The sequence below is a fragment of the Corapipo altera genome, unplaced genomic scaffold (genome assembly GCF_003945725.1).
Source record: "Corapipo altera isolate COAL_440 unplaced genomic scaffold, ASM394572v1 0, whole genome shotgun sequence".
Lineage (NCBI taxonomy): Eukaryota > Metazoa > Chordata > Aves > Passeriformes > Pipridae > Corapipo > Corapipo altera.
The window spans coordinates 84623362-84651222 of NW_020884872.1; the positions used below are offsets into that span (position 1 = coordinate 84623362).

Below are 27861 nucleotides of genomic sequence, written 5' to 3' on the forward strand. Positions count from 1 at the left end.
GAAAAAAAATAATTAAGAGGATTACTTAGCACATGTGAAAGAACTATCTTCTAGTCACAAGCTTCTTTTTTATCTTACTACGCTTTAATTCCTATACTTTATTCTATACTTTTTTTCTCCCAGAGCTATACTTTTATGTCTTAAACTAGATGCAGAATTTGGAGGCTTCTAGGATCATGCTTTAGGCCTACTCTGTAATTTAACATAATTTGTTATAACTGCTGGACTTATTAAAAAGATTTCAAGGGATAATTTTTAGAATAAAATATAACTCAAAAATTTCTTGCTGATGGAGGGCCCAAAGGAATTCAGATTTGTCTTTATATTCAGCTGTCAAGTGATGGTCGTTTATCTATACGATATATTACATTTTATATCAACTTTCCTTTCTCTGATTAGTATATTTTTTATCTCTGAAATCCACTAGTATTCAGCACAATTCTGATATAATTGCAGAATAACTGTTGAGTATCTTTCTGTAGATTTGCTAACATGTAAGATATGCACCAAAACCCAAAATCTGATGGAGCAACTTAAAGAGAGAATGAAAGGGTTGACTTCTTCTTTTACCACACTAAATGGCCAACACTGTTTTTCTCTGTGTGTCTGGAACATTGAAGGAACGTTTATGTTTCTCTTATGCTATTTATTTCTCTTTATTTAGTTTGTTTATCTAATTCTTTTAAAAATAAACACCTTTTTTCCTCTCATCTTCATCGTTTCATTTTTGTCTGCAAAGACAGTCAGCAATACATAATGAGGAAAAAGAGGTGCTAAGTCTTTAAGGAGGATGAAAGTAAGAAACCACAAAATGTTGCTTACCCTTGTGTGTGGTGGAATATATTTAGTGTCTGAGCAGGTAGTCTGTCCTTGCTGAGACCCAGAACAAAGCAATGGAAGATAAGCAGAAAAAACCCCTTTTCATTAGGACAAGTGAAGACAGAAAGCAGTAAGGTATTATTTTTTTCTCTTGTGCAAGGGGGAGAACAAAAGTCAAGAGTTGTGTGAAGTTAGCATCTCCATGTTAATGATTTGATGTTGATATTTTTTGGCATCACATCAGAATACCTGGAGCACAAAGACTTTTCCGAGAAAGGCTGACAAACAATTAATCACAAAATCATAGAATTATTTAGGTTGGAAGGGACCTTAAAGATCATGCAGTTCCAACACTGCTGCCATGATCAGGGACACCTTCCTCTAGATCAGGTTGCTCAAAGCTCCATCCAACCTGGCCTTGAACACTTCCAGGGGTAGGGTATCTGAAACTTTTCTCGGCAATCTGTTCCAGCACCTCACCAACCTCACAATAAAGAATTTATTTCTTATAGCTAATCTAAACCTACTTTCTTTCAGTTTAAAGCCATTGCCCTTTGTCCTATTACTCCATGCCCCTGTAAAAGGTCCTTCTCTAGCTTTCCTGTAGGCTCCCTTCAGGTACTGAAAGGCCCCAATAAGGTCATCCTGGAGTCTTTTCTTCTCTGGGCTGAAAAATCCCAATTTTCTTAGCCTTTGAAAAATGAGACTTCCTTCAAGAGCACTGTGGAAAAAGTGCATCCCAAACATCAGAGTACTAGAGGTAAAGACAGCACAGTTACAAGCAAATCGGTAGCAGAACAATCAGTATGGTCAAAAGAAGGTGAATAGGCCCTGCTGTTCACCAAAGCATTACAGAAAACATCCAAACTGGAGCTGAAGGAACAGAATGCAGAACCTTGGCTCTACTCTGCAGTCACAAGCTGGACAGTGGGTAGTTTCAACATTCAACAAACCAATGTCCTTTAGGAGCATATTTCAGAATTAAAGTCCTAGCACAATAATCAAAATTAATATTAACAAGTACTGCTTTTTAAATTATCTGTAGGACCAGTACTAGCATAAATTCTGTCCAGTATCAAATACAAGAAAAATAGCCTAGAGAATATGATAAATCAGATTATCCTCTTAGTAAGATAAAGTTTAGCCTGGGCTTTGCTGTGTAACAAAACCACAAAGCTTCATTAGTCCTAATGTATCAGCACCAATAGTAAATTGGAATAGGCAAACATTTCCCCAACAATATATTGGATTTATGTTTCATTTTTAATAAAATACAATGAAGAGAAAGGAGCCAACCCTGAGAATTCTCAGGTGGGTATTCAATCACTGGTCCTTTCACCCTCAAAAAAATTTGAAATTCAACAAGAATTTTTAATTGAACCCCCTGGATTTTAGCTTATGATTTAATCTACCAAGTTGCTAAGGCAACCAACGATTATAGCTGCTGGGCAAAATTCACAGAATTGTTAATCAATCTTAATCTGGATACACTGCATCAATAGTTCTTTCACAGAGTAAACAGACAAAGTTAAGAAAAAAAATTTGAGTTTAATTCTTAAACTCAACTTAAACATACAATGACACTAGACTTGTAAATATGCTTTTCATAACAAACATCTATATTAGAAATACCATCTTTTAAACCAAGTGTTCCAACAGAGGGAAATCTTTTGCTGAGGTTTGTATATCACCCAGTAGTGTGTGTCTCAGAGACATCTAATCAATGAGCTTTTTAATGTGCTCGACTCTCCCTCTGCTCTGAAAGGGGGAGAATGGATTTACCCTAATCGAAGGTTACAGTCACTATTATGATTGTGTTGGAGAATAACCTTTGTATGGTGCTACTTTCAAATCTGTGTATTATTTGCTTGGCCCACTGTATAATGACCAGCCAAGGTATGGTCAAGAACTTTTGCAGCATTGTTCTTTATTCTGTTTTCATCAAGAGCATTAACCAATCACTTAAGATCTCCATGTCTGTTCGAGACTTCTATTTCCTACTTTTCTATCCTCCAGTAGATTGATGCCATTAGACTTAGCTACTACAGAGTGGTGTTGTGAGATCAACTAACTAGAAATCTATTTTTAAAACATTCTTAAAATCAAGTGTTGTGGTTAGCTAATATATAGCATATTAATTTTAATGGCCAGCAGCAGCTAGCCTGAAAATTTATTTTCTGTTATATGATCCCATTAAGTGTCCATAAATTTATGCATCCAGATTTAGCTAACGTAGCATTTATGAGCGTACTTTCATTCTGGTTCAGTCTAATTCACTTTTAAAGTGAGCAACTAAACCTTCTAAACATACTCTGTTAGTGTCTTATTCTTGGAATTTCTTGGAAAAGATGTAGTTAGAGTATATTAAGGTGATATTTTGCACAGTAAGTCAATGCAGTTATTCAATATATTTATTTATTATTACTTAAACTGACATTCCTAATTTGGTGACTGCTCTTCACACTGTTTGCCTCATAAAATCTAGAGTATCTCTTGTTCACTTTGCTTACCTCAACAAATTTAATCTAGAATGCTAATCTACAAAAAAAAAATAGGGACTAGTGCCTATGAAAAATTACCACAGAAAAGCATCATAGGTGAAGGACCCGCCTAAGTTTCACATAAATGCATGTGAAAGACCTTTCGGACTCCACTAGTCGAACAAGAATGTTGCAAGTATACAAATGAAGATGAATTTTCTTTGGCAGCTGATACAGAGAGCAAACTATATGGTCTTTCACCACATTCTGGAATTTATGAAATTTTTTTATGGCAAATAATCCTATCACAACATTCAGAGATATGGTAGGTCATTAATCCTTTTGATATTTAATAATAAATTAATATTGCTTGTGGAAATAGGGATATGTTCCTCTCTTGTAGCACCTGAAACCGGAAGCTCTATTACACACAGGTGTACTTCACTGATGAACTGTGCCCTCATGATTCTACTTCATGAAACTCTAAATGAGATAATGCCCCAAAAGAAAGGAAAACCGTGAAGCTGTGTTTCAGCTGGAAATGTACAATAAACTTCCTTTTTTGCTTCATTCTATTTAAGATGTTTATCCAAAAGATACACTTTTTCCAATTTAGATTTCAAAATCAAAACTGTACTAGACTAGAGAATCATAGAATCATAAAGGCTGGAAAACACCTCTAAATTCATTGAGTTCAACTATTAAAGGTTTTTGATGGAAGGAGTAAAGAAGGATGGAACTAAAACTGGTAGCATGAAATTGTTATTTTTTTAATACTTCTAGTTTGCTCATATATGTGCCTCATCTCTTCTTTCATCTTCACAACAATTTCTTCCTTCTCTTCTCAGTGTTTATAACAAATTTCTCATTTGTTCCAGTCTCTTTTCATTTTATCTACTGTTAATTCATTTTTTTAAAAGACTTCACCCCCCCCCTGCATCTTGTGTTACCTACTACCTTCCTTTCTACCTTACAGCAGTTACTGTATTAAAGTATATTTTCTAAATATGTCTCTGAAGAAACTTGTCTAACTGTTTTAGCTAAGAGAAACACATACTGCACTGTAATGAGGACAAAATCAGATTATCTTTAAAGGCTGAAGCTAAGAAATGTATATAGTTCCAAAAGTATGTTTATATTTGGACTCAATGATCCTAAAGGTCTTATCCAACCTAAATGATTCTATGATTTTATGATATTTTTAATAAGATTTTTAGACTTTTTTTCAAATATATAATACATATACATTCACACATATATAAATCTGATTATCAGCTGGTTTTTAGCCTTCCTAATGAAGTTAGAAAAGACAGAAAGCTTTGAACAAATAAAGGGATTTCTGTCTGAAAGACGGAAATAAAATTGTGCATTCATTTGAAAATTATGATACATTGGAAATTCTTAATAAATTATATGCAATATCATGTACATAACAAAGGATGCTACTTGAGAATAATGCTTAAGAAGTCACAGCTGAAACACTATAAAGTGCTTCACCATTTTTCAAAATCATTCATATAAAATAAATCTTAAAAAAGACCCTTAAATGTAATCCTCCAAAGCTTTTCCATCAGGACAACCTATTTTTAAGCCTTTTTCTCTCTTATCTATAAAAAGTGAAAGGTAGCTAAACAAAATATACTACTGTGCAATAAATGCTTTTTCATCTAAAACACATCAGTACAGTTCCCTTTGAAACTCTATTTTATACCACATGCCTAATTAAAAAGGCACACTGTTTATGCAATTTTAACAATATTCCAAGTAATGGACAATAACATGGCTTTTAGGCTGAAATCCCCATCGACTTAATCAGGACTTCTGCCAAAATACAGATATGACCAATAACAGCTATGCATGCACACAGTTACAGCAAAACACAATATTAAACATTTTGGGTATGCTACTTTCATCACTTGGTATTTCACCATCTTTTTTTCCCCACATTCCAAAATGACTTGCTCACACTTGACAAGAGTTATATTTTGTCTGTCTGATTCTCGGTTTTTCCTTTATTGTTGTTAATTCAAAATGTCATGATAGATCAGGCACGTATAAAAGATTATCATATAGAAGGGAATTTTTTTTTTAAAAAAAGTAAATCAACAAACTATTTAGAAAGGCAAAGTCTACGAAAGATGACTCAGATAAATAGCTTATGAATGACATTTTATAAAGTACTTGTCAGAGAACAGAGTCTACATCCTCTCTAATTAACTACACACTATGTTACAAATGTAAAAATAGAAGTTTTGTCACTTACTCTGACTCTAAATATAAAAAAATTAATATCTAAAGTACTGTATGTAGAACCATTCACAGAAGATTGGACCTTAGAAAGCTCTTCAGAGTGGATTGAATCCTGCTTTTTTTTGCATTTGCTGAGGGGTGAGTGGGGGTAGAGAGAGACAGACTGCAGCCCCTGTAGATTGCAGCATAACAGAGGTGCACAGACCTATGAATTGGTAATTCCAGAATTTGGATTCAAGCTACAGTGGAGTACACCATATGTGATATCCACTAGGGACTTTTACACAGCTTTCGCACTTCCTGAATGCAATATCACCCTGACCTCAGAGCTGGCTGTCAGCACACCAGACACCTCAGCTGCAAAACTTAAGGACTGAAAAATTTAAAACTATATATATTTAAGTGCATTCCCAAATAAGCAGTTAATCATATTGTGCTATTATTTATGAGGATATTGGAGGCAAGAGACTTGTTCCACTTCCCCTGGATTTGTAGAAAGCCAGAAATGGCACTTCTGATCTCTCCCTTCCAAGCCATATTATCTTTAGCCTTTGGAGGACTGTGGTGCTGGAAGGACACATGATAACTTATCCTTAGAAAGCCTGTTAGATGGGGAACGCTAAACAGCCTGAGCATTTCTAAAATCAGGTTTAAACATCAGTGACAAGATAAGTGAGTCTCTGGTTGTTCTTCTTTGGGGGGGGCTGTCTCATGAACATTTATCAAATAACGCAACATATCCTACCAAAAGCAGAATGGGAATGCAGCATATATGCGGCAAAACTGCATATTTTGCCATCAGACATAGATGATTCATTGCATACTCTGAAGGAGTTTACTATTCTAGAGTTCACAGTCCTTCATGTGGAAATTGTATGTACTTATGGTGTGAAGGTAACTTTTATTCTTTATCCTCATAAATCAAAAGAAAGATTAAAAAATAAAAGTATTTCAAGAAAGTCTGTACATATTTTGTCACATATACCCCATAAACCTGCCTGTGCAAATAATGGATTCATGGCTAGGCTTCGCGAATGAAGATTTGGGAAGGCACTATCCACATTTGCTACAGGCACGCTGGTGGCTTATGAGGCCAATACGTGACAGACATATCCGATTGCAAAAGGCACAGCAGAAAGACTCCTTAGATGGTGTATTCTGCAAGGCACGGTTCTTTCTGCGTTGCCTCTTGTCCTCGAGAGTGATCCTGCATGTGTTCTCGAAGGAGACAGCTGCATTATAGATGGTGTGTCTCCAAGCCTCCCGATTTGAGGCCAGAGTAGACCAGTTATGGTGATCAATAAGGCCAAGGCTGAGATGTTGTTTCAGGGAGTCCTTGTATCTTCTCTTCGGGGCTCCTCTCATGCGGCAGCCAGTGGCAAGTTCACCATAGAGCAGGATCTTAGGGAGGCGGTGATCTTTCATCCTTGAGACGTGCCCGGCCCATCGCAGCTGTGTTCTCAGTAACATGGCCTCAATACTTGTGACAGCAGCTTGCTCTTGTACAGATGTATTGGTCACATAATCTGACCAGCAGATGTTAAGGATTGTACGGAGGCAGCGTTGATGCAAACGTTCTAGGAGACGCAGGTGGTGGCGGTAGATGACCCATGATTCGGAACTGTATAAGAGAGTAGACAACACTATGGCTCTGTAAACACTGATCTTGGTGTTTTTCTTCAAGTGTTTATTATGCCATACTCTTTTGTGGAGTTTTCCAAAAGCATTATATGCCTTAGCTAACCTGTTGTCTATCTCTGCATTGATCTTACCATCTGAGGAGATGAGGCTACCAAGGTAATTAAACTGTTGGACTGATTTGAGCTCTGATTGGCCAATGGTGATGTGGGGATGATGGGGGACTTCCTGAGGTGCAGGTTGATGGAGGACCTCTGTCTTCTTTAAGCTGACTTCCAGCCCAAAGAGCTCAGCAGCATCTGCAAAGCAGGATGTTAAACGCTGCAGGGCTGCTTCTGTGTGGGCAACAAGGGCAGCGTCATCAGCATAGAGCAGCTCCCGGACAAGGTAGTTTAATGTCTTGGTGTGGGCCTTCAGTCGCCTTAGATTGAATAGGCTTCCATCAGTACGGTATCGAATGTAGATACCATCCTGATCATCGAGGTCTACTGTGGCCCTGCCTGTGCAAATAATGGATTATTCACTCAATAACAGAACAAAGACAGAAATCAGGTCAGCTAGACCTGAAATATTTCATTCAGTCTAATACAAAAGTTTTTGTCTGGAAGAGGGAACATTACTTCTTTTACTAATTTACTTTTGGATATTTTGTTCCATTTCAGAACGGCAATTTAAAAATACAAGTTCAAAATTATTTTGCATCTTTTAAATAAAATGTTTTGACTTTTTAAAAACAAACCTTACATTAAAAATGTCAATACAAAAAACTGTAATTTCTGATCCTTTTTTCTTCTTTATTCAGATGAAATTATTTGTTGACTTTGACTGGAAAGTTTTAAGGTAATACTGAAATAGCTTTTTGTGGCAAATTTGCTGCTAAAAATGTCACCAGCTCTACTCATGGTAAACATTACATGTAGTTAGATTCTTTGCTTAAAGCTATAATTTCTGACAATAAATATGCACCTCTGATTTTTTCTTGTTTTGTACTGAAAAGTATAGTTTTGTTGCAGCCATGTCACTTAAAAACAAGAAAAAGAAATCAGTTCTTCTCCACATTTAAACATGATACAATTCCTTAAATATTTCAGAAAGATCACAAAATGTTCACTAATTTCATCAGTCTGCTTCTGGAGCAAGCATCAAACTGTACAGCAAAACCAACAAGATACCATCATCTTGTAGGATCAGCTTTTTTGTTTGATTGTCTTTCTTGAGACTATAAACCAATAGGAAAAACCTTACTAATTTTATATGCTCTATAGCAGTAACTCTGGAGCAAGTGAAGTTGTGCACTAACTTGTGCAACCCCTAAGGTGACATCTGAAAATTCCTCCTTCCGTTTATTTGGGGTTTGAACTCAACAAAATGATTATCACCAGCTTTTATAAAAATGAAATTAGTAGACAACCAAATTACTTTCACTAAAATATGTTTTGTTTCTCCCAATACCTGATCTCATCAGTCAATGATGAGAAAGGTGACAGAAATGTTTCAAATGATCCAAATGTTCTCAATGATCTATTTGCTAGAAAAAGGTTAAAGTTTTGTTAGGAGCATGATAAAAGTACATAATAAAATTCATATGTAAAATTTCAAATGATACACACTATAACACTTTATTTTGATTATACATCCAATGAGCTTGTATCTATGCTACAAAAACATAATGTAAAAATAGCAGTGGAGGGTCTTATATATGAGTGAATTGTACAGAACTGAAAACAATACATCATGTTTCCTTTCCATGAAGCATTAAATACCATACCGTCACCAATACAACATTTATTTATTTATTTGTTTGTTTGTTTGTTTATAGATTCTGGTCATCTAGAGCCATATAGTTATAGTCTTTTCACAGAGTAACATATTCTCATAGTTTCACTTGCCATAAGACCTTTGAGTCCAGGAATCAAAAGTAAAAAAATAAAAAAAATCTTCATTATTTCATAACAGCTTGCAACTTTTAAGCACATGTCACCGAGTGTTAAGTCACCTCTTAAGAAGGAATTTAAAACATTGCAGCTTGGTTTTTGTACCTTCTGCAGGTTCCAGAAATTACCCCTGAGCTAGCAGATTTCTGGAGTTTCCAGTCTGTACAACCTTGACAAGGTTATGTATAACAGGTTAGCATGTTCTATTAAACACAGACCTGTTTTATCAGGCAGAGAACTATGGGACAGCAACATGCATTGTGGTCTACAGCTTAACTGAAAACCTTCCTAAATTATAATCTCCTATCAATGTGCAAAGTTCCATATGATAAACAGTTTCCGGCTTTTTAATCTCCTATCTACAAGGTCCTGATTTTTCATGTTCTCTCATGAATATTTCCAGATTCCAAATATATAGACCCATAAGCAGCAGAATAAAAAAAGACATCCTTTATTATGACTTTGAGCTGTGTTGTTAAATTCTGATGGCTAATAAGGTATAAGCTCCAACATAAGTTTCTGTTGCAGTGAAATCTTACATTTACTATTTACCTCTCACTCCACCACCTCTTAAAAAATCCCAATTCTTAGGTGGTATTGATTCACTGGCATTTATACCAGATGAGGTAATTCTGTATCTTTCCTCTATTTGGTTACCTCTTTTTATGGAAGTCATAGGAATTGCTCTTCAAACACTGACTCCTTTCAGATTTGATTCAATATAACCAAAGGGGAAGAAAGTCAGAGAAGGTGGCAAAAATTAGCATCATGATGTAATACAGTATTTTGTCCAGAAAACATAAAAAAAGACTTTTTTACTTTTCCCATTGCAATCCAAATATTTCCTTTTCTTTTTTACCCATTTCTAAAAGCTTTATGCTATAGAGCTTCTTGTGACATGAGAATGCTTTCAATATTTCAGTTCCAAATTTTTGCCATTCATTTGTAAAGATTTTGCTTAGTGAATTCAGTCACTTAGAGATTTGGCCACAAAATCCTTAAAACATTAAGCTAGCTAAGTATGTATGAGTAATTTATATATCCCTTTCCATTGTATATATGTATATTTTCAAAATTACATTTTATCATCAACCTATTCTTCCAGTTCTGTTTAATTCAACTGAAATGCTTTACAGTTTTGTCGTCTTTCCACTATCCAGTCATCTGAAAATCTCCCTGTGTCTCTCTAGCTAGTTACCATGTTTGTATTTCTATAGCACTGTCTATGACAGATTTCAAAATGCATATAGACTTTCCCTGGTCCATGTTGTCTTAGAATAACCTTAGCCATAAGCCTTCTGCCATATTCCAGATAGTCCGTTCATTTCTCAGTTGTGATCACTACCACTATGATCTTCCCTAGTATTTTACTTCCAGAAGTATTTTCTTTCCTTAGCAACTTAGAGTGATAGGACTTTGTCAAAGTTATTTAGTAAGTACAAATAAATTACTTCAACCTCTTTTCCACTTATTACTAATTTACTGTCGCTATCAGAGATGCCATTAAGCTAAAAGAAATCCATTTTTCCTTTACAGAAACTATTCCTGTTTGTTCAAATCCCATTACGTTTATCTCATTAAAGGTATCTGGCACAGATTTTTTAATGTGTAATTCCCAAGATCATCCCTAGAGTTTCTGAAAAGACAGATGAATATTTCCTGCCATCCAGTCCTCTGAATGGGACGGCTGTGACACTGCATATTTTTATTAACTAACCATCAGCCATCCTGTTCTATTTAATTAATACTACCCGTAAGAGAGAAAGATTATTGTCTACTTTTTTTCTTTTGCAAATATACAACACCACCAACAACTCGTAAAAATCTAGAGTTAAATTACACCAACTGCAAATTTACTTGTATCTCTGGAAAAGAGACTATATCAAGCAGATAGAGTTCTTTGCTCCTAGGATAAGGTTTTGTTCCTGAAACATATCCACAGTTCTGCGAACTCTGGGGAAAATCATTTAGACCACCCCCGTAACCCACCCAAATCTTCAAAGGATCAGCTGACACTGATATAAATAAATATAACAAGGACAAGTGGGTGATAGATTCCTACTCTGTGACCTTAACACTTCAGAAAAATAGATGGCACTGGAAGAGGAACATCCAGGGTCTACATGGTCTAGCACTGCACCTACATTAATTAGTCTTTGACCGATGTTAGCAATGCAAAACATTGTTTTCCAATTCCCTCACTATTTTCTCCATCTTTTTTCGCAAAAAGAGCATGAAGTGGGAGCTGCAGGGTGGACGCAGTACATAGAAAAGCTAAATTGGGTATGGAGGTGGGATTAAAAGCATTAAAACTATGATTTCCAGTCTTCTCCACATTTTTCCTTTTTTTCTCACGTGATCATTCTTGTCCCAGACTGCCACAGATGCAGATGCAGCTGCCTGGGTAGCCACTATGCCCCTCAGCAAATCAATCTTCTCCTTACCTACAGTCATTCAGACCACATGTGTTAAAGAGAAAGGAAAGCTGGGAAAGACACTGCCTGACCAAAGAAACAGGCAATACTCAGAGAAGAGAAAGCATTTCCAGAGTATAAGGACTTTTTGCAACTTCTGCATCTCAACATTACATAATGTGTTGCCCTAATGGTTTTCCTGTTTACGTATCAAATTGTTAAGTTATTTCATCTTAATAAGATCTTATCACAGGTTAAAATGACACTGCAGCCCCCAAGACACTGACAGAGAAAAATTAGAGTACACCATGATGCTATTCACCAGTCCTTTCAGAAGGAAGAGTGTGTCAGACTAAACAATAATTAGAATACTCAATAATTAGAATACTCAAATAAATAAAATTATGGAGAATTTGAATTTGACAGTCTACTTATCATAGGTCTTCAGTATCACAACTAGCAGGTCAACAGAAGGAGTTTGTGAGAAGAGAGGTGGAGATGGGTGTCCCTGAGAAAAAAGGGTCCCCATGATGATGTGCCAAATCTTGTTATATTACATCTCAAGCCTCTAAATAAAGCATTCACCCTACCATAATTAAGAAAAATCATTTATACTAACCATTATGATTAATCTAATTTAAAGTATAGTAACACTCATCAACTCAGTTAAACACATGTGGAGAATTAAATCAAGGATATTAATTGATTAACACAGTAAGTAAGTGGTGGTATGTTAGTTAGGGGGTTAATTTCTATATCAGGTAATCCTGGCAGATTCTTACTTTTTAGGTCCCTTTAGTTCAAAAATTACTCTATTCTCAGAAAAATTTTCCATCCACCAAGGATTGCTATTTTGATTTTTTTTCAAAATATGTATTGGTCCATGTATTTCTCTCTCAGTGAGATGTAAAGCATCAGTGCAGTGTTGATGAGAAAAAGCCAATAAATGTAACAAGATAGCACTGATCTGTAATTCAGCCTCAAGATACGAACATCTCTAGCTAAAGAAATTACAAAAGAATTATACAGTAGTTAAAAAGATATAATTTGATTATAATAGGTAGATTATTAGATAAGATTTGAATATACACAGGGATTCCTATTAATTTCTGCTCATTTGAATTGGTTTTAGCCTGGGCAACTCTGTGGTATCACAACATTAAAGCTTTTCCTTGTCTATGTAATGGTTGGGACAATGGAACCCTGCACTGCTATCACAGCCCCTTGGTAATACTATAACCTAAATTATCATCATCATCATTCAGATTGAATTAAGAGGCTTGGAAAGAATACGCATCTAGGGGGGAATTTCCAGACCAGTCTTGCTGATAGCTATAATGCGAAGGGCAGTGGCACATCTGCTTTGATGTATTCAGGAACTGGAAGGACTGCACTAACCTGGTCAATAATCTTGATGTAGCAAAGTTGAAATAATGTGAGCTGTGCTACAGGATGATGACTCCAAGAATGGATGAATTTCATCCTGTCCCACACCTCTCATTTTATTATCAGATGAGATTCTCAAAAAGAATTTAAAAGGGTTTGTGACTTACACTTCTTTGAAAATCAAAGGGAGATGTATTCCTGCCTAAATTAGGCTGAAACCTACTTTTCCCAAAAGCCTGAATATAAAAGCTTTTCAAGATTATATATAAACACCACCGCCACCCCCGGGTTTAGCAGTGTTTGGGAAAATTTTGTACTTATCCACCCACACATGATCCAAGTGAAGTCTGCACGGCATTCACCCACAGAGGGATATGACCCACCGTGTTTGTATCTAGAATGGTGGAGTAATACTAAAAAAATCAAAATTTCAGTCAGAGAAGTCCAGCAAAAATCATTTGGGGGTTGCTATTTTTGTTAGGTTTCTTCCTCTGTCATCCCCAGAGGCAATGCAATGAGCAGCTACTATATGGGCTCAGCCTCCTTTGAATATTAAATTACTGGAGTTCAGAAGAATTTAATTAGTATCTCACCTACTTACCATCTTGCAATGATGCCTCTCCTACAATTATGGTACTACATTACAAGCAATTTCAGCTTAATTGAATAACTGGAGTAAAACCTGGGTTCCAATTGCCAGAATTATCTATATTAAGATAGTTATAACTGAGTTAAAAACCAGAAAAGGTAAGATGATCTCTATGCATGTTACGATAGCAGGTTTATGGCAGATACTCTAGTATTCATCCCTAATATTACTATATTCGCCCCTAGGATTACCACACTGTCAAAAGAAATATATTTAAACAACATTGCAGATATGCCACTGATCTGGGTGTGAGAAGATGAATAATTACAAAGTCAAATAAGGCTGTAAGGTAGCAAAATATAGGTTCTAAATTATTTTCAAATACCCCTCTTATTTTAACATTTTGTTCCTCTTTCCCCCCAGATGCACATATCAGTGCACTTCAGCCACTGACTGCAAAACTCCCTTCTCATAGTTCCTCACACTCAAAGTCTTTGTAAAATAAATTTTCTGACAAAAATCTTGTACTGGAAGCAAGAAAGGAAAAAAATTGCAGAGACAGTCAGAGTGAGAGAGGAAAAGTCCAAACTGGATTTTCCTCAGCCTGTTCCTCTACCCTGATGCATTTCATGTAGTTCCAAACTGGCTCAGATCCTCCTTGGTTTGAGACAAAGACCTGGCATAGGAGGTCAGCTGCTGAGTCATCCTGCTTCAGCAAGAAAGTATGAGAAGAAAAGGTATGGTGATAAGGTCAATCTATGAAAGGTGGAAAGCCATAGATGTATGTATCGATGGCTTTCTATAGTCCAATTGAGTACAGAGAGTTTCTAAGTCATTCTTGACTGAAAGATAAATCTGTACTGGGAGACATGGAATCACTAAGGCTAGAAAAGACTATAAGATCATCGAGTTCAAATATTAACATAACACTGTCAGGTCCACCACCAAACCATGTCCCTATGTACTACATCTATATGTTTTTTGAACACTTCCAAGGATAGTGATTCTACCACTTCCCTGGGCAGCCTGTTCCAATGCTTGACCACTCTTTCAGTGGCAAAGTTTTCACTAACATCCAAATATTAGGAAATACCTATCCTACTTCTCTGCAGTTACCCTGTAAAGTGAGTTTGACTTTGCAGTCTCCACAGGAGGAAGGTACAGCCTGTAAACAAAGAAACACACAGTCCTTCAAAGGTATAAATGTGGAAATTCCCAGTATACAAAGTGATGAAGGAGAATAGGGAATGCAAACAAAGTTTTCCAAAGTAATTCCAGCACTTCACTAGTTTAGCCGTCATAATGGTCTTACATATTGATGCTCTACCACTTTGCCCAGCACTGCTTCTCTTCTATTTAGAAACATAACTGGAACAGGTTCCCCAGGGAAGTGATTTCAGCCAGTTTTTCAGACATTCTCCAACATTACAGGTATTAGTAAAGTACAAGCAATACAGAAATGCTTTTTTCTTAACTTTACTGTACTCATTCCCATTTGCCTTAAGTAGATATCAACATCTCAAGGACACTGAAAAAATAATGCCTTTTCTAAGCAGAAGTAAAATTATGAAAATAATAATTAGGAAAACAAACCAGTTTCTGCTGAAACCTCTAATTCAGTTCAGATCCCCTCAATCTGTAGATTTGTTACAAAATAGTAAAAGAAAGTACCTAATGACTGCTGAAGAGGAAATAGCAGCAATTTGAATGTGAAACCATATGCAAGTGTGGCCTTCAGAAGCTGGTTGATGACTCTAAGAGACCAGAGTGTTAAGTTGTTAACTTTGCATTATTTTGGCCAATTCCCAGTAATTAATATAAGTCTTTATATTCACATGCTATGTACTATCACTGAAAATTCTATTTCCCTGCTTAGCATTTACTCATCTACTTGATCAAAGACACGATTTGTGACACTGACTTCAATGTAAAAATTTGGTTTTTGCTGTAAACACCAATACTCTTTTTAGCCTTTCCAATATCATGTTATCAATTATAATAATTTTTTTAAGTCTATTATCAGGTTTAATGATTTTTCTTATTTGGAAGCACAAACTTCAACCACTAAGGGCTGATTAAATCCAATGCAGCAATTCAGGCAGATGCTTATTAAAACTGTAAAGGAAGGAAGGCTTTGAAAAAATCAGCTATGTAGTAGACTTTCTTTGAGAATGCAGTCATTTTCTACAGAACACACTTTAACCTAAAAAGCTATCTTCTAGCTCTTGTGTATTGAAAAGTCTGATTCTGTTCACATCTGGAAGATAACAGATGCAATTTGATGTGCTTGAGTTTGTTGGCTGAAAAAACTAATTGCATTTTATGTGGCTTAGAGTTTCTGTAAGTATTAGTAGAATAAAACCTGCCCAGAGTGCTGCCATTTCAGTGGAAACTGAGATCCACTAGACTTGATAATATTCAACTATATTTCACATTGCTTTTGTTCAGGGAGAACCCATCTTTTAGCAGCAAGACAAATAACAGAAATTGTCCATAAAGACCATGTATGACAAAGGGGAGACAGGGAGAACTGTGTCTCCTGTTCTCTAAAGGAGCTAAAAAGCAAAACAATCAATAAGAGTGCAATTGTCTTGTACACGAGGCCATCAATCGTTAGACATTAACAGCTCCCTGGTACAAACTTGTACTTCATGGGTGGCTTGCAGGATTAACAAGATCCATGTGTAGGTGTAGGAATGGATATAAGAGAAAAGTAAGAAAAGGACAAATACAGGAATGGATCCCGAAGGTAATTCAGAAAAAGGAGCAGGAAAAAGGAGCACTGATTAACTACGGAAAAGAGGAACAACATGACGGGAATGAGAAAGACAGTACTGTGAGAAATCAAGTTAGTAAACAGTGTAGATCTTAAAAAAGTCACCTGAGTCATTATGCCTGACTGTTTTTTGACATTTACCCCAATTGCATCAGCTTCAGTAGCAATATTTAAAGATTATTAGAAAGCTAGTAACATGATCTTCTGAAATAGAGAGAATGAAAGGAACTAAATGTCAAAAAGCATTTAAAATTATTTTGAGAAGTCTCAATTAGCTATTGATCCCAAGATCGCAGAATCATAGGATCATAGAATGGTTTGGGTTGGAAGGGACATTAAAGATCATCTCGTTCCTGGGAAGAGAGATGATATCACACAATAATAAGATTGTAAAGATGTTGCACAATAATAGTGTTAAAAACTCTTATTTACACTTGATTCTTGAAAATGATTCGGAAAATAATAGCCAGTTCTGTTTTGCTTTGAAATGTCCAAATTCTGTTGTTTTTTTCACAGCTCCACAGTCCACAAAACTACATTACAGTGAGATGAAATAAGAACCAGGAGAACCAGGAGTTTAAAAATGTTGGAAATAGCATTTGTATTAGCTTAAGCACTTCTTAGTCAGGCTGCCAAGATATTCTTTCATAAGGTTTGACTAGAGAGATTCTGTCCTCTTCATCCTGGAGGCTGCACTCATTCAGAGCTCCTGGAAATGCAAACTTCTGTTTGCTTTTACACCTGATACTGACAAAAGCCAGAACATTCTTGATGTGTCACATCACTGCATGTATAAACACATATGTCTTCTATTGAGTGAGTGAATTATCAGTGTATTCCTCAGTGAAAGGGGATTATGGCAGTTTAGTGCTTCATTTAAAATGTTGAGTACATTCCCAAGTGTCAGTAGTAGCTGAAGTCTGACAGAAGGGTATTTCAGCTACTGAGCTTAGGGAAACAACTGGTGTTAAACCTGTCTGACATATCTGAGAAAAATCCCTTCTGTTACAGTCTGACTAATAACACCAAGATGCTTTATTGCACTTTTCAGCAGTAGGTCACAAAACACTTTGGAAAGGTGGCAAACATCATTACAGATACTTTACAAATATACTGATATTCTGGTACTTCTAGCCTTGGAGAAAGGAACTGGCAGAACATACAAATCTTATGTTTGCAGCATCTAGTAGTTATTCCATGGATTTATTGCATATAATTTATTTATTTCAGTTGGAAACACCCCCCCTCCTTTATAATAGCCCATCTCTCTATTTATTTTATATTCTGTGAGTATTTCATATGATCAACATATCAAGATAATAACAGCTCAGTGAATTACAGGGAAGCAAGGAATAACTATGAAAAACATTACAGAAAGATAATGAGAAAAAATGATTCTTGGAATTTCTTATTTTCTTGATTGTAAGTGAGAGACATGGCCAAAAATATTTGCAATATAGCAGGCTTTTTTTTTTTCCCCAAAAATAATACTCAGAAACAAGACTATCCTTAAAACAAAGTCTGCTATCCAAAAAGAATAAAAAGATAAAGCAGCTAATTAATACTAATGGATAAAGGACCCAGTAGATCAAGAAAAGAGAAAATCTCCTGAAACAGCAATTCAGATTAACATTTGAAAAGACCTGCAATACCTAGGAGACCCATATAAAATAAACAAGGTCCATAGCCTGAAAATATTTTCAAACTCCTTTGAAAATTCCTCTTCTCATTCTTCAGGCAAGTCTAACAACATATAACGGACTAGTAGATACTGTCAGAATTTGTTTTGCTGGTGTCCATCAGAGGCCATCATTTATTTTGCCAAAAAATAAAGGATTGCAGTGCCAGGGATTTATGTTAACTTGCTGAGATTTCTCCAATTAAATCACCTACTGACAAAAGCAATTTTATTTAGTTTCTCTTTTAGTCTGTCAGAAGCTGGAAAGATAAAAAAATACTCTCCTGCAACTACATAAATCATGTGAAAAGCTATCAGTCAGAAAGCCAAGGCAAAACATTAAACCCACAAGACAATGGACTTAGCTATGAGGACAAAACCAACAGAAAGTATCCTTTATTAATAACAGTTCTTCACTATAACATTCAAGTTTTGCACCATTTTAGGACTTTCTTTAGAGTAAGACAAGGACTCAAAAATGGAAGACAGTCCCGACCTCGTGAAAATGAGACACAAAATATTACTCAAAATGCTAATTTATAAACTGCTTGTTTTGACTTGAAACATAATGAAATAAAATCAGAATTCAGAGCTACTTTAGCCACTTCTGTAAGCAGGAACAGACACAGGCACATTTGTGAGCTTCCTTTGTCTCTTTTTAATCTGATTTCATTTTTATATTAAAAAACATAAATCACAGACACAGATCTATGATATATGCTTATCTGCTGTTACAGTAGGAGATAGAGAAAAGCAGTACATGATTAAACATGTAACAAGTGTTGTATCTTAATGAAGCAACCTACTGAATATTCAGTGGAATTCTCTAACAGACTAACTGCAGCATGGGGCTTTGCCAATAACTGCATACTAAAAGGGGGGGGAGGGGGGGGAAGACAAAACAAAACCAACTCCAAAACACAAAAGCTGGGAAGCTACCAGGGCAGAGATCAAAAGTACTCTTATAAGATCATCGCTATTCGGCTGAGCCACCCCGGGGATAAAAAATGCTTCATGCAGATTAGCTATACTTATAACATGTAGTCAGGGTAAGCAAAGAAAAGGATGCGAGATTAAATTTTACGTGGCTTGCTAATATATCCATGCATACATTATTATGTCCTCTATATAACCCCAATTAATTTTATAACTGCAAGAGAAAGCTTCAGACTGCTGTTCCTGCCATCTAACAAAGCCTCAGCCTCTCCTAGTCCTCCACAGCTCTTAAAGAGCCTCTGAAATGCGGCATCTTTGCTCTGGAAGAACAGCCTGTGCTGTGGCACTGCTTCAACTCTGTCATACCTCAGCGACAGAAATTAAAACAAATCCAGCCCTATCTTTTTCTCTTCCCTATCCAAACTTCACCTATAGCATAGCATTCTTTCCCAGTAATAGGAATTAAGGGGTCTCAGCAGTTCTGGAAAAATAAATGTGATTTCTTATCACAGTTAGATTATCACCCCAAAAGCACTAGGAACTACATTTACACAGGAGTATCAGGCATGATAATGCTGAAAGCTGCAGTAACCACCTTTCCCTATGTAAATCTAATTCCCTGGAAACTAGAGATATTTACAATTACGTGAGCAGGGGACTTCCCTGCCATTGCTCAAGCCTGGTCTAGTGAAAGGTCTAAGGAAGGGGAGTTGGAACTAGATGATCTGCAAGGTCTCTTCCAACCCAAACCATTCTGGGATTCCGTACTTTAAAACAGCTACACAGGTCTGTTGAGTGTATTTCCTTATACTATTTTACAGCTCTGTGCAGCAATATCCCAAGTTAATTTACAGTTCACATGATCCACTGCAATATTAGGAGAGTCTTCGAGTTTGCTATTTTCACAGTACCTGTAACTAGTGCATGACTTTGGTTTTTATAGTCCCAAAGTTTGTTGAATTGAAAAATGGGACTTCTGTGTCTGAAAAAAAAAATTGCTATTGGATGTTTTGACCTTATTTATCCAAATTGTCTCTAGAACCCAATTTTTCTTAAGTCAACGTTATTTCATGAAATAAATAGCTCTTGCCTAATCTATATTTTTAGACATAAAAAATTACTCTTTATGACAGTTACCAGGAAGCTCAGGCTAATACATTTTTCACAGAATTATTAATCATCCAGGCTCATTTTCAAAGCCTCTTTTTCCCCATCTTTGTTAACTTGTTGGACAAGCATAGCAACCACTGTAGTGAGATCTGACTCACACCTGAACAGGGAAAGCTTCTGAGATGGGCAAAAAAGCTGTACCATTACAGACAGAAAAGAAAAATTGTCAGATTCCAGGAGCTTTCACAAGAAAATGACCTTCCTGCATCTAAGTAAATAAAAAGAAGAATGATAAGCATGCAAAGGATACTACAGACTTACCAGAAGATTGGAATTGGGAAGCAGAGAGCTCTGCCTTGGAGCAAACAGAAAACATCTTTCCCCCACTAGATACAGAGAATTTCAGAGAATCTTCCAGTCACTAGTGGTGCTCCCTACAGCTCTGCATTGGGTTCAGTCCTGTTTAATATCTTTACTGATGATCTAAATGAGGGGATTGAACGTAAATTCGCAGATGACACCAAGTCAGGTGGGAGTGCTGATCTGCTGGACAGTGGGAAGGCTCTGCAGAGGGATCTGGACAGGCTGTATTGATGGGCTGAAACCAGTGGTATGAAGTTCTACAAGGTCCTGCACTTTGGTCACAGCAACCCCAGGCAGTGCTACAGAATGGGAGCAGAGTGGCTGGAAAGCTGCCTGGCAGAAAAGGACCTGGGGGTTCTGGTCAACAGCAGCTGAACATGAGCCAGCAGTGTGCCCAGGTGGCCAAGAAGGCCAACAGCATCCTGGCATGTGTCAGCAATAATGTGGCCAGCAGGACCACGGCAGTGATCGTCCCCCTGTATTTGGCACTGGCGAGGTCGCATCACAGGTACTGTGTCCATTTCTGTGCTCCTCACTACAAGAAACACATTTACATGCTGGAATGAGTTCAGAGAAAGGCAATGGAGATGGGGGAGGGTCTAGAGGATAACTTCTATGAGAAGCAGCTGAGGGAGCTGGGGTTGTTTAGCCTGAAAAAAGGGGTGACCCATTTTACCCCTAGGGGTGACCTATACAACTACCAGAAAGGTGGGAGTTGGCCTCTTCTCCCAGGAAACTAATGACAAGAGGAGAGAACACAGCTTGAATCTGCACCAGGGGAGATTCAAGTTGGACTTCAGGAAGACTTTCTTCATGGAAAGGGTTGTTCAACACTGAAATGGACTGCCCAGGAAGGTGGTGGAGCCACCATCCCTGGAAGTGTTCAAGAAACCACTGGATGTGGTTGGAACTTTCGTGCCATGGCCTTGTTGACAAGGTGGTGATCAGTCAACAGTTGGACTTGAAAACCCCAGAGCTCTTTTCTAGCTTAAATGAATCTGTGATTCTCTGATTCAAGTAATGAGAAAGAGAGGGATTTTTGCCATCCATAATGAAAAAGAAGAAATGAAATCAACATTCTGTGGCATTGGGAGATGCAAACCTCCTTTTGTAAAGCAGTTGATTCAAATGTCAATTCATGGATAACCGTAACTTTGGAGACTGCTGAGCCCATTTACTCCATGTGGAGATGTTTTTTTTTTTCCCTTTCTCCACTGGATAGTCATTCCATCAATTCTGCTGAGCTGCAGGACAATGCCCCAGGACAGAAAGAAAAGCAGGAATACCTAGAGTGTCTCCTTCCCTTCCAGAAAGTGAGGCCATGAAAGACGAGGCAGCTGAAGAGGTTTGTTCCTGATCATCTCTGTTTGAAAATAACTTAGGTTAAGAAAATAACAGTAATTTACCTGGTTACTTGATTTTGCACATCTGTCATTGACACTTACAGTCAAACCTGGCATTAAATTAGGAAATGAAGATACCTGGAATAGCCTGATATTTAAAATGTTCTGACAACCAAGGAGATACAAGATTCTTACAGGGATTTTTACTTTTCGGCTTATCTAAAAGAAGTGGAATATACTTAAAAAGCAAAAGCAAATCTAACATCACAATAATACTAATAAGGTTCATTTAGGAGACAGAGTTATAATTCATTTAATGAACACTGATTAGCTCTATTCCTAGGATGAAGGGGAAGAGGTGCACATTTAATTTGTAGACAGAACTTGCACGTCTGAGTACAGACGTCAGGTACAGTTGTGTTGAATTCAGATTTCCTAAAACACCAGAGATTCACAAAGCAGTTTTTACTGAATTAGCACTTTCTAAGCCATTTAAGAAAAACCTCCGTAGTACATAATGAAGCTTTATAGATGCAGACCAAAGGATTCTAAGCTTACTGCACCATCTCGTGTCAAACGACGGGAAGTGCAAGAAAATTATTTTAAACTCTTTTCATTACACTGCATACTTTTTCCTTTAACAGATTAATAATAAAACACAATTTCATCATCTCCGTGAGTTGCAAAGAACATTTATCATCTTAATATGGCAGCTCTAACAAAACTTCTCCAATATTAGCATTTTCCCAAATGTTAATACAGCCATGTAACTGAAAACTTCCTTTACAGCTTCAGTGTTTGACATTCACAGTTGCTTAAGCAGTTGAAAATATTATCTTCTCCACACTAATAAGCAGATCAACCTTTAACAGAAGTTTGAAGCTTTCTAAATTTAAACATTTTCCAGTACTGATTTGAGTGTACATGAAATGCTACAGAGAGTAAAAAACAAAGTTAATGCAAAATACACATCAGTTGCAGAAGTAAAAAACACAGAGAAAAGAGGATCTGTTTTTTAGCACAACTGCTCTTACTCGTTATTGTCTTCTGAAAGGGAGTAATCTGGCTAGTGCACACTAGATTTTAGGCACTTGGAAGAAAAAAAATCAAACTTTAATTTCAGCAAATCTATTCACATTTCGAAACAGTATTTCTCATAATCAGTATCTGTGTGTCTCAAAGAGCTTTTCAGAATGCCTGAGGATGGGATTTCTTATTATTCAGCATATATAATTAGTGCAAAGTTGTTAAAGAAAATTATTTTTATATTTTGCTTTCCCAAAAAGCCCTTCTGAAGTAATCCATAATCATAGAATCATAGAATCATAGATTGGTTGAGTTGGAAGTGATCATATTAAGGATCATCCAGTTCCAACCCCCCTGCCATGGGCAGTGACAACTTATACTAGAGCAAGTTGCTCAAAGCCCCATCCAGCATGGCCTTGAACACTTCCAGGGATGGGGCAGCCACAACTAGGCAACCTGTGCCAGTCTCTCACCATCTTACAGTATAGAATTTCTTCCTAATATCCAATCTAATAATCCAATAATTATAACTTCCACTAGGGTATTTCTGGACTACATCAAACCACATAAGCTGGAATATGAAATTACAGTCAAATTCTTTAAAAGTCTGTGTACTTCAACTTGATATAAAATTTAGGATACTTTGTTTTTATGCAACTTGGTCCATATCAGGCATTTTGAATCACGTATGATAAAAAAAGATGGCCTGAATACTTCCAACCTGAGTGTTAGAAAATGTTTCAAGAATCCTTGGAATGTTTTACTTGGACAGGCCCGTGGTTTTTCTGCCTGAACTTCAACCATCCTCAAAATTTGTAACTAATGATGCAAACATTTCCTCAAGCTGATAAGTTGGTTTATGGACAGAAATGGACATGCTCACTGAAAACGTGGGAGCAGGGTGATGATAGCAAGCAGTCTACATGTACTGACAAGGTATAACACCTATGGCTTCCAGAGATGGCTGTGGGCACTGATCAGTTGCAGGAGGCTGGAATCAGCCATCCCAAAGGGAAGCTTTATGATTTTATGATCTTTGCAGATTTCTTTCCAAATGAACACAAATATGTAGAAACAAGCAACTCTTTCTTCTTCCAAAGTCGGTCACTTAGGAAAAGTGATGGGATTGAGATGGACATGTGACTTGGTCTTGGGACAACACTTGGGTTCCAAAGCATCTTAACTAGAATATTTTTATGCTCAAACATTTTTCTTTTATGATATTATTTCACACAGAAATATTGGGCTAATCATCCTGTCATTGGGTCATCATGCAGCCACTAAAAACTGGGCGCACAGGAGATAATGTGATCCCTGTTTTGGTGTCAAGGAAACTTCGCACTTTGATCTGAACGTTCATGAGACTCTCTGGCAGTCACACTCCCAGTGCGAGAGACTTTCACTGCTGGGACTGGAACCCCCTCACAGCAGGCAGCTCCAGCTCCAATGGGTGCTTCTGCTTGACCCCCTGCACACCCCTGCACACTCACACATAGGCAGAGCAGGTTTCCTTACTGGTTTGACCCCAGGTTTCCCATAGTAGAGTCTCAGATATCTTGTTCCATAAAGCAATTTATTCACATTGCAGTAACACAGAAACAGCCTGAGCTGAGGAATCCTGAACAAAGGAACTCCTGGGCTTTTACTCAATGATATCATAGGATGGAAAGTCTGTAATTGAAGATGTTAACCAATTCTGACTAGATTTTGGAGTACTGAAATGCTGTTTCTCAACTATGTGGAAATCATTATGATAAAAAGCTTCTGAACAGGGATTTCAGTCAACTCCCAGAAACAGAAGTGAATCCAAAGTAGATATTTCAGATAGGAAGGGCACCACAGTGCCACAAGCTCTAGCAGGTTTTCTCCAGCTTCTGGCGTAATTCTCTACTGAAGGTTAAATGATGTGACATAGACTGCAGAGGATAGAAAGCAGGAACTTCAAAGCCATTTGAAGAGACAAATTGCTAAATTTAGATTAAATGGCAGGCATGAAATACTATTAAGTGGCAGACATGAGACACTTTGAATCTGAAGGAAAGGAAAGGGACAGGGTCAAAGATAAAAATCCTCAGACTGAGGAGAGAACTTGCAGAAGACACTGATTTCCAAGAGGAAATACTATATGGTTCCTCTCTTCCCATCACTTCAGAAAACAGAAGCAGACAACTTTCTCCTGTAACAATAGCAAATTAGACTGGGAGCTGTTTTAAGGGAACTGTAAGTGTCTGGGGATACCTTTCCCCTCACTTCCCAATGAGCTTTTTATCATCACTGCTATACCCCCAGCTTGGATTATATAAACTTACTTGAAAGTCTCAAAATGTAAAGAAAAATATCTATTTTTTACTTTCACCACTGTAATCATAATACTAAAGAAGTCCTAGAGGAACAGGGATGTTTCCCTTCCAGGCAAGAAATTGCTTTGTCTGTGATTGTCCCCTGATGTTACACAGAGGCCCCGTGGAGGTAGTTGCTTCCAAATAACTAAAGTCATAACCTCAGCATAAGATATATCATTGCTTGGTACTGTTGGCTTCTGCAGTAGAAGCTAGGTAAGTAACCCAGAAAGCTGCTAAAACAAGAAAAGACAAACAATATGCAAACTAAACACAGGACCAACAAGAGCAGAGGACAAAGATTAATTCACATGGCTATTCCATGAAGGCTCAATAAACACCAGCTGTATTCACATCAATCTTTAATAATAAACATTTCTTTTCACTTGTAACCATGCTGTAAACACTCCATTAGGCAAGCAATGCCCATTTCACAGGCTTTGAGCACCAGAAGGAGCAAAGCCCATCTGCCTTGTTTGCTGCTTAGTTAATTGCTGGAATAAAACCATTACCAAGAACGTTACTGCCTCTAGTAAAAAATATTCTTCTTTTTTTCCCCTTCCCAGGCCTAGCAGAAAATAAAATAGGAAATTCATTATGCTCATCACTGCATTTATGTTCCTTCCATTAGAGAAATTTTAGGAATATTTTCAAACTATTACAGTCTTATGAAAGAGCAAATGTAAGTTTTTGGAAAGGGATTTCTTTTTGGTTGTTATACAGGTTCACCAGAAGATGAACATTTTTGCAGAAGAAGATATATTAGAGGACACCAGACACACGTACAGAAAAAGCTTCTATATTTTATAAATAGTTGGCTTAATTAAAAGAAAGATATCTCTACAGCACTCTGAATTGCATCAAACTTCACAGAAAATAGCAAGTGCTTGAGCAATAAGGATATGAATAGTGGCAAATGAGCTCCTTTTTCAGGCATAACTTGTGACTTTGATACAGCTTTTTGAGAGATGAAAAAACTAGGATTCCATCAGACGGATACATTTATAATATTTTTTCAGTTTCTGAACAAGGAAACGAGGATAATCAGGAAGAGAAGTCTACCATTTCAAAATCACCATGATATTGAGGCCGAGAACCTGCATTATTCCTTTCCCAATGTAGAGAAAAATAGGCTCATTTGCCAGGAATTATTTTTGCTCAAGCAAAAACCCCACTCAAAGCAAAAAGCTCACATCTCAGCACAAAGCTTTGTCAACTATACCTGTTACACTACAGCAAGCCTTAAAAACCCATCACAGGACAATCAATCTGCAATGACACGTTTCAAAAAACAGCTTGTCTGTTTGTACAACAAAATAAGTTTCCCAAGCATTTCATGCTACATGTTTTCTCATATTTGAGGACCAAAGCCGCGGGCAGTATCGATCCTACCTTCAAAGGAGAAATGTGCGACTGTAACACATATCCATGGACATTCTCTATTTGAGACAAGTTCTTCTCTGACACGTGAACAAGCTCTGGGCCTCTCACTTCGTGGGTTAAACGAGGCAAAGTATGATCATGTGGAGCATCCTCATCTTGATAACGATATTTCTAGACAAAAAAAAATAGAAAGGAAGAACAAATAAGCTTTGAGGAGACAATTCATATGTGTTAATATAATTACAGAATAACAAAGTATCAAGCAGTAGACAATAATTATCATATTTCCTAATCTGTTTGGGAGACCATTCAGTGGATAAGGAATTGGCAGAATGAGAGTTGTGGTTAATGGCTCTATTTTGAGGCAGAGGACAGTGATGAGTGGTGTCTCTCAGGGCTCTGTCTTGGGACTGCTGCTCTTCAATATCTTTATCAATGACAAAGACAGTGAGATCAAGTACACCCTTGGCAAATTTGCAGGTGACACAAAACTGAGCAGTGCAGTTGACACAATAGAAGGAAGGGATGCCATCCAGAAGGACCTGGACAAACTTGAGAAGTGGGACCACAAGAACCTCATGAAGTTCAACAAGTCAAAGTATAAGGCGATGGGTTAAGGTGATCACATTGGTTGATCTAACAGATATCATCCCTGCCCATGGCAGGGGGTTGGAACTAGATGACCTTTAAGGTCCCTTCCAACCCAAACTGCTCTATGAATCTATGATTCATTCTATGACATTGTATGCTTATTTATATATATTTATATATATATATAAAATATTTACAAAACATATATGCTATTCTGTCCAGATCATCCATGTAGCTTTACATCACGAGAAGCAGTGTGATGTGGTCTTAAAGAGAGAACATCTCTTTGACCAGCAGTTAGCCCCTTCCCCATCACCACACTGCAGCGTAGTTGTCGCATAAATGGGAGCCAAACCCCAGAGGAAATTAATTCACCCTGAGTCCTGTGCTCCTGAAAAGCAGAACACTTGCATGGATCTCTGCTGGTAGACTTCCTTTATAATTTGAATTGATCTATTTATCCAATAACTGCATATTGCTAGGACAAATTCAGTAATATCCATGTTCATGGGCCATAAACTGGAAAGTTTACAGAACAGATTTCCACTTTCTCATTCGCTTTTGTCTCCCTCCCACCCCAAGCACAGCTTTCTCTTTCTTCACAAGTTATGAGCCTAGAACATTTCTGGGTCAATCCTGTTATGAGTTTGCCTCATGTTCTTAGCACCAAACCCATTGATTTTCATACATCTTTCCTCCCACAGCATCTCTTCACTGAAATGCTTTCAGCTGTGAACCAAAATGGTTTGACACAGCAAAAAGCCAGTGGTAAGGATGAAAATATCAAACCAGAATTAAGACTCTCC

General features: G+C 37.1%; 1 protein-coding gene and 1 long non-coding RNA gene across 16 annotated transcripts in view; one reads left to right on the forward strand and one right to left on the reverse strand.

Moving 5' to 3' along the window:
- Positions 1-27861, reverse strand: part of DLG2 (discs large MAGUK scaffold protein 2) — a 999036-nt gene that overhangs the window by 518848 nt on the left and 452327 nt on the right. For all 15 annotated transcript variants that reach the window (XM_027658222.1, XM_027659729.1, XM_027658823.1 and 12 more), the window contains one exon: positions 26474-26635. In XM_027658222.1, the coding sequence (XP_027514023.1) occupies positions 26474-26635 (162 nt within the window). The remainder of the gene's footprint in view (positions 1-26473; positions 26636-27861) is intronic.
- Positions 4417-27071, forward strand: LOC113955452. The gene is made up of 4 exons (XR_003530570.1): positions 4417-4426; positions 16388-16395; positions 26802-26808; positions 26961-27071. It is a non-coding gene; the product is annotated as an uncharacterized LOC113955452 (long non-coding RNA).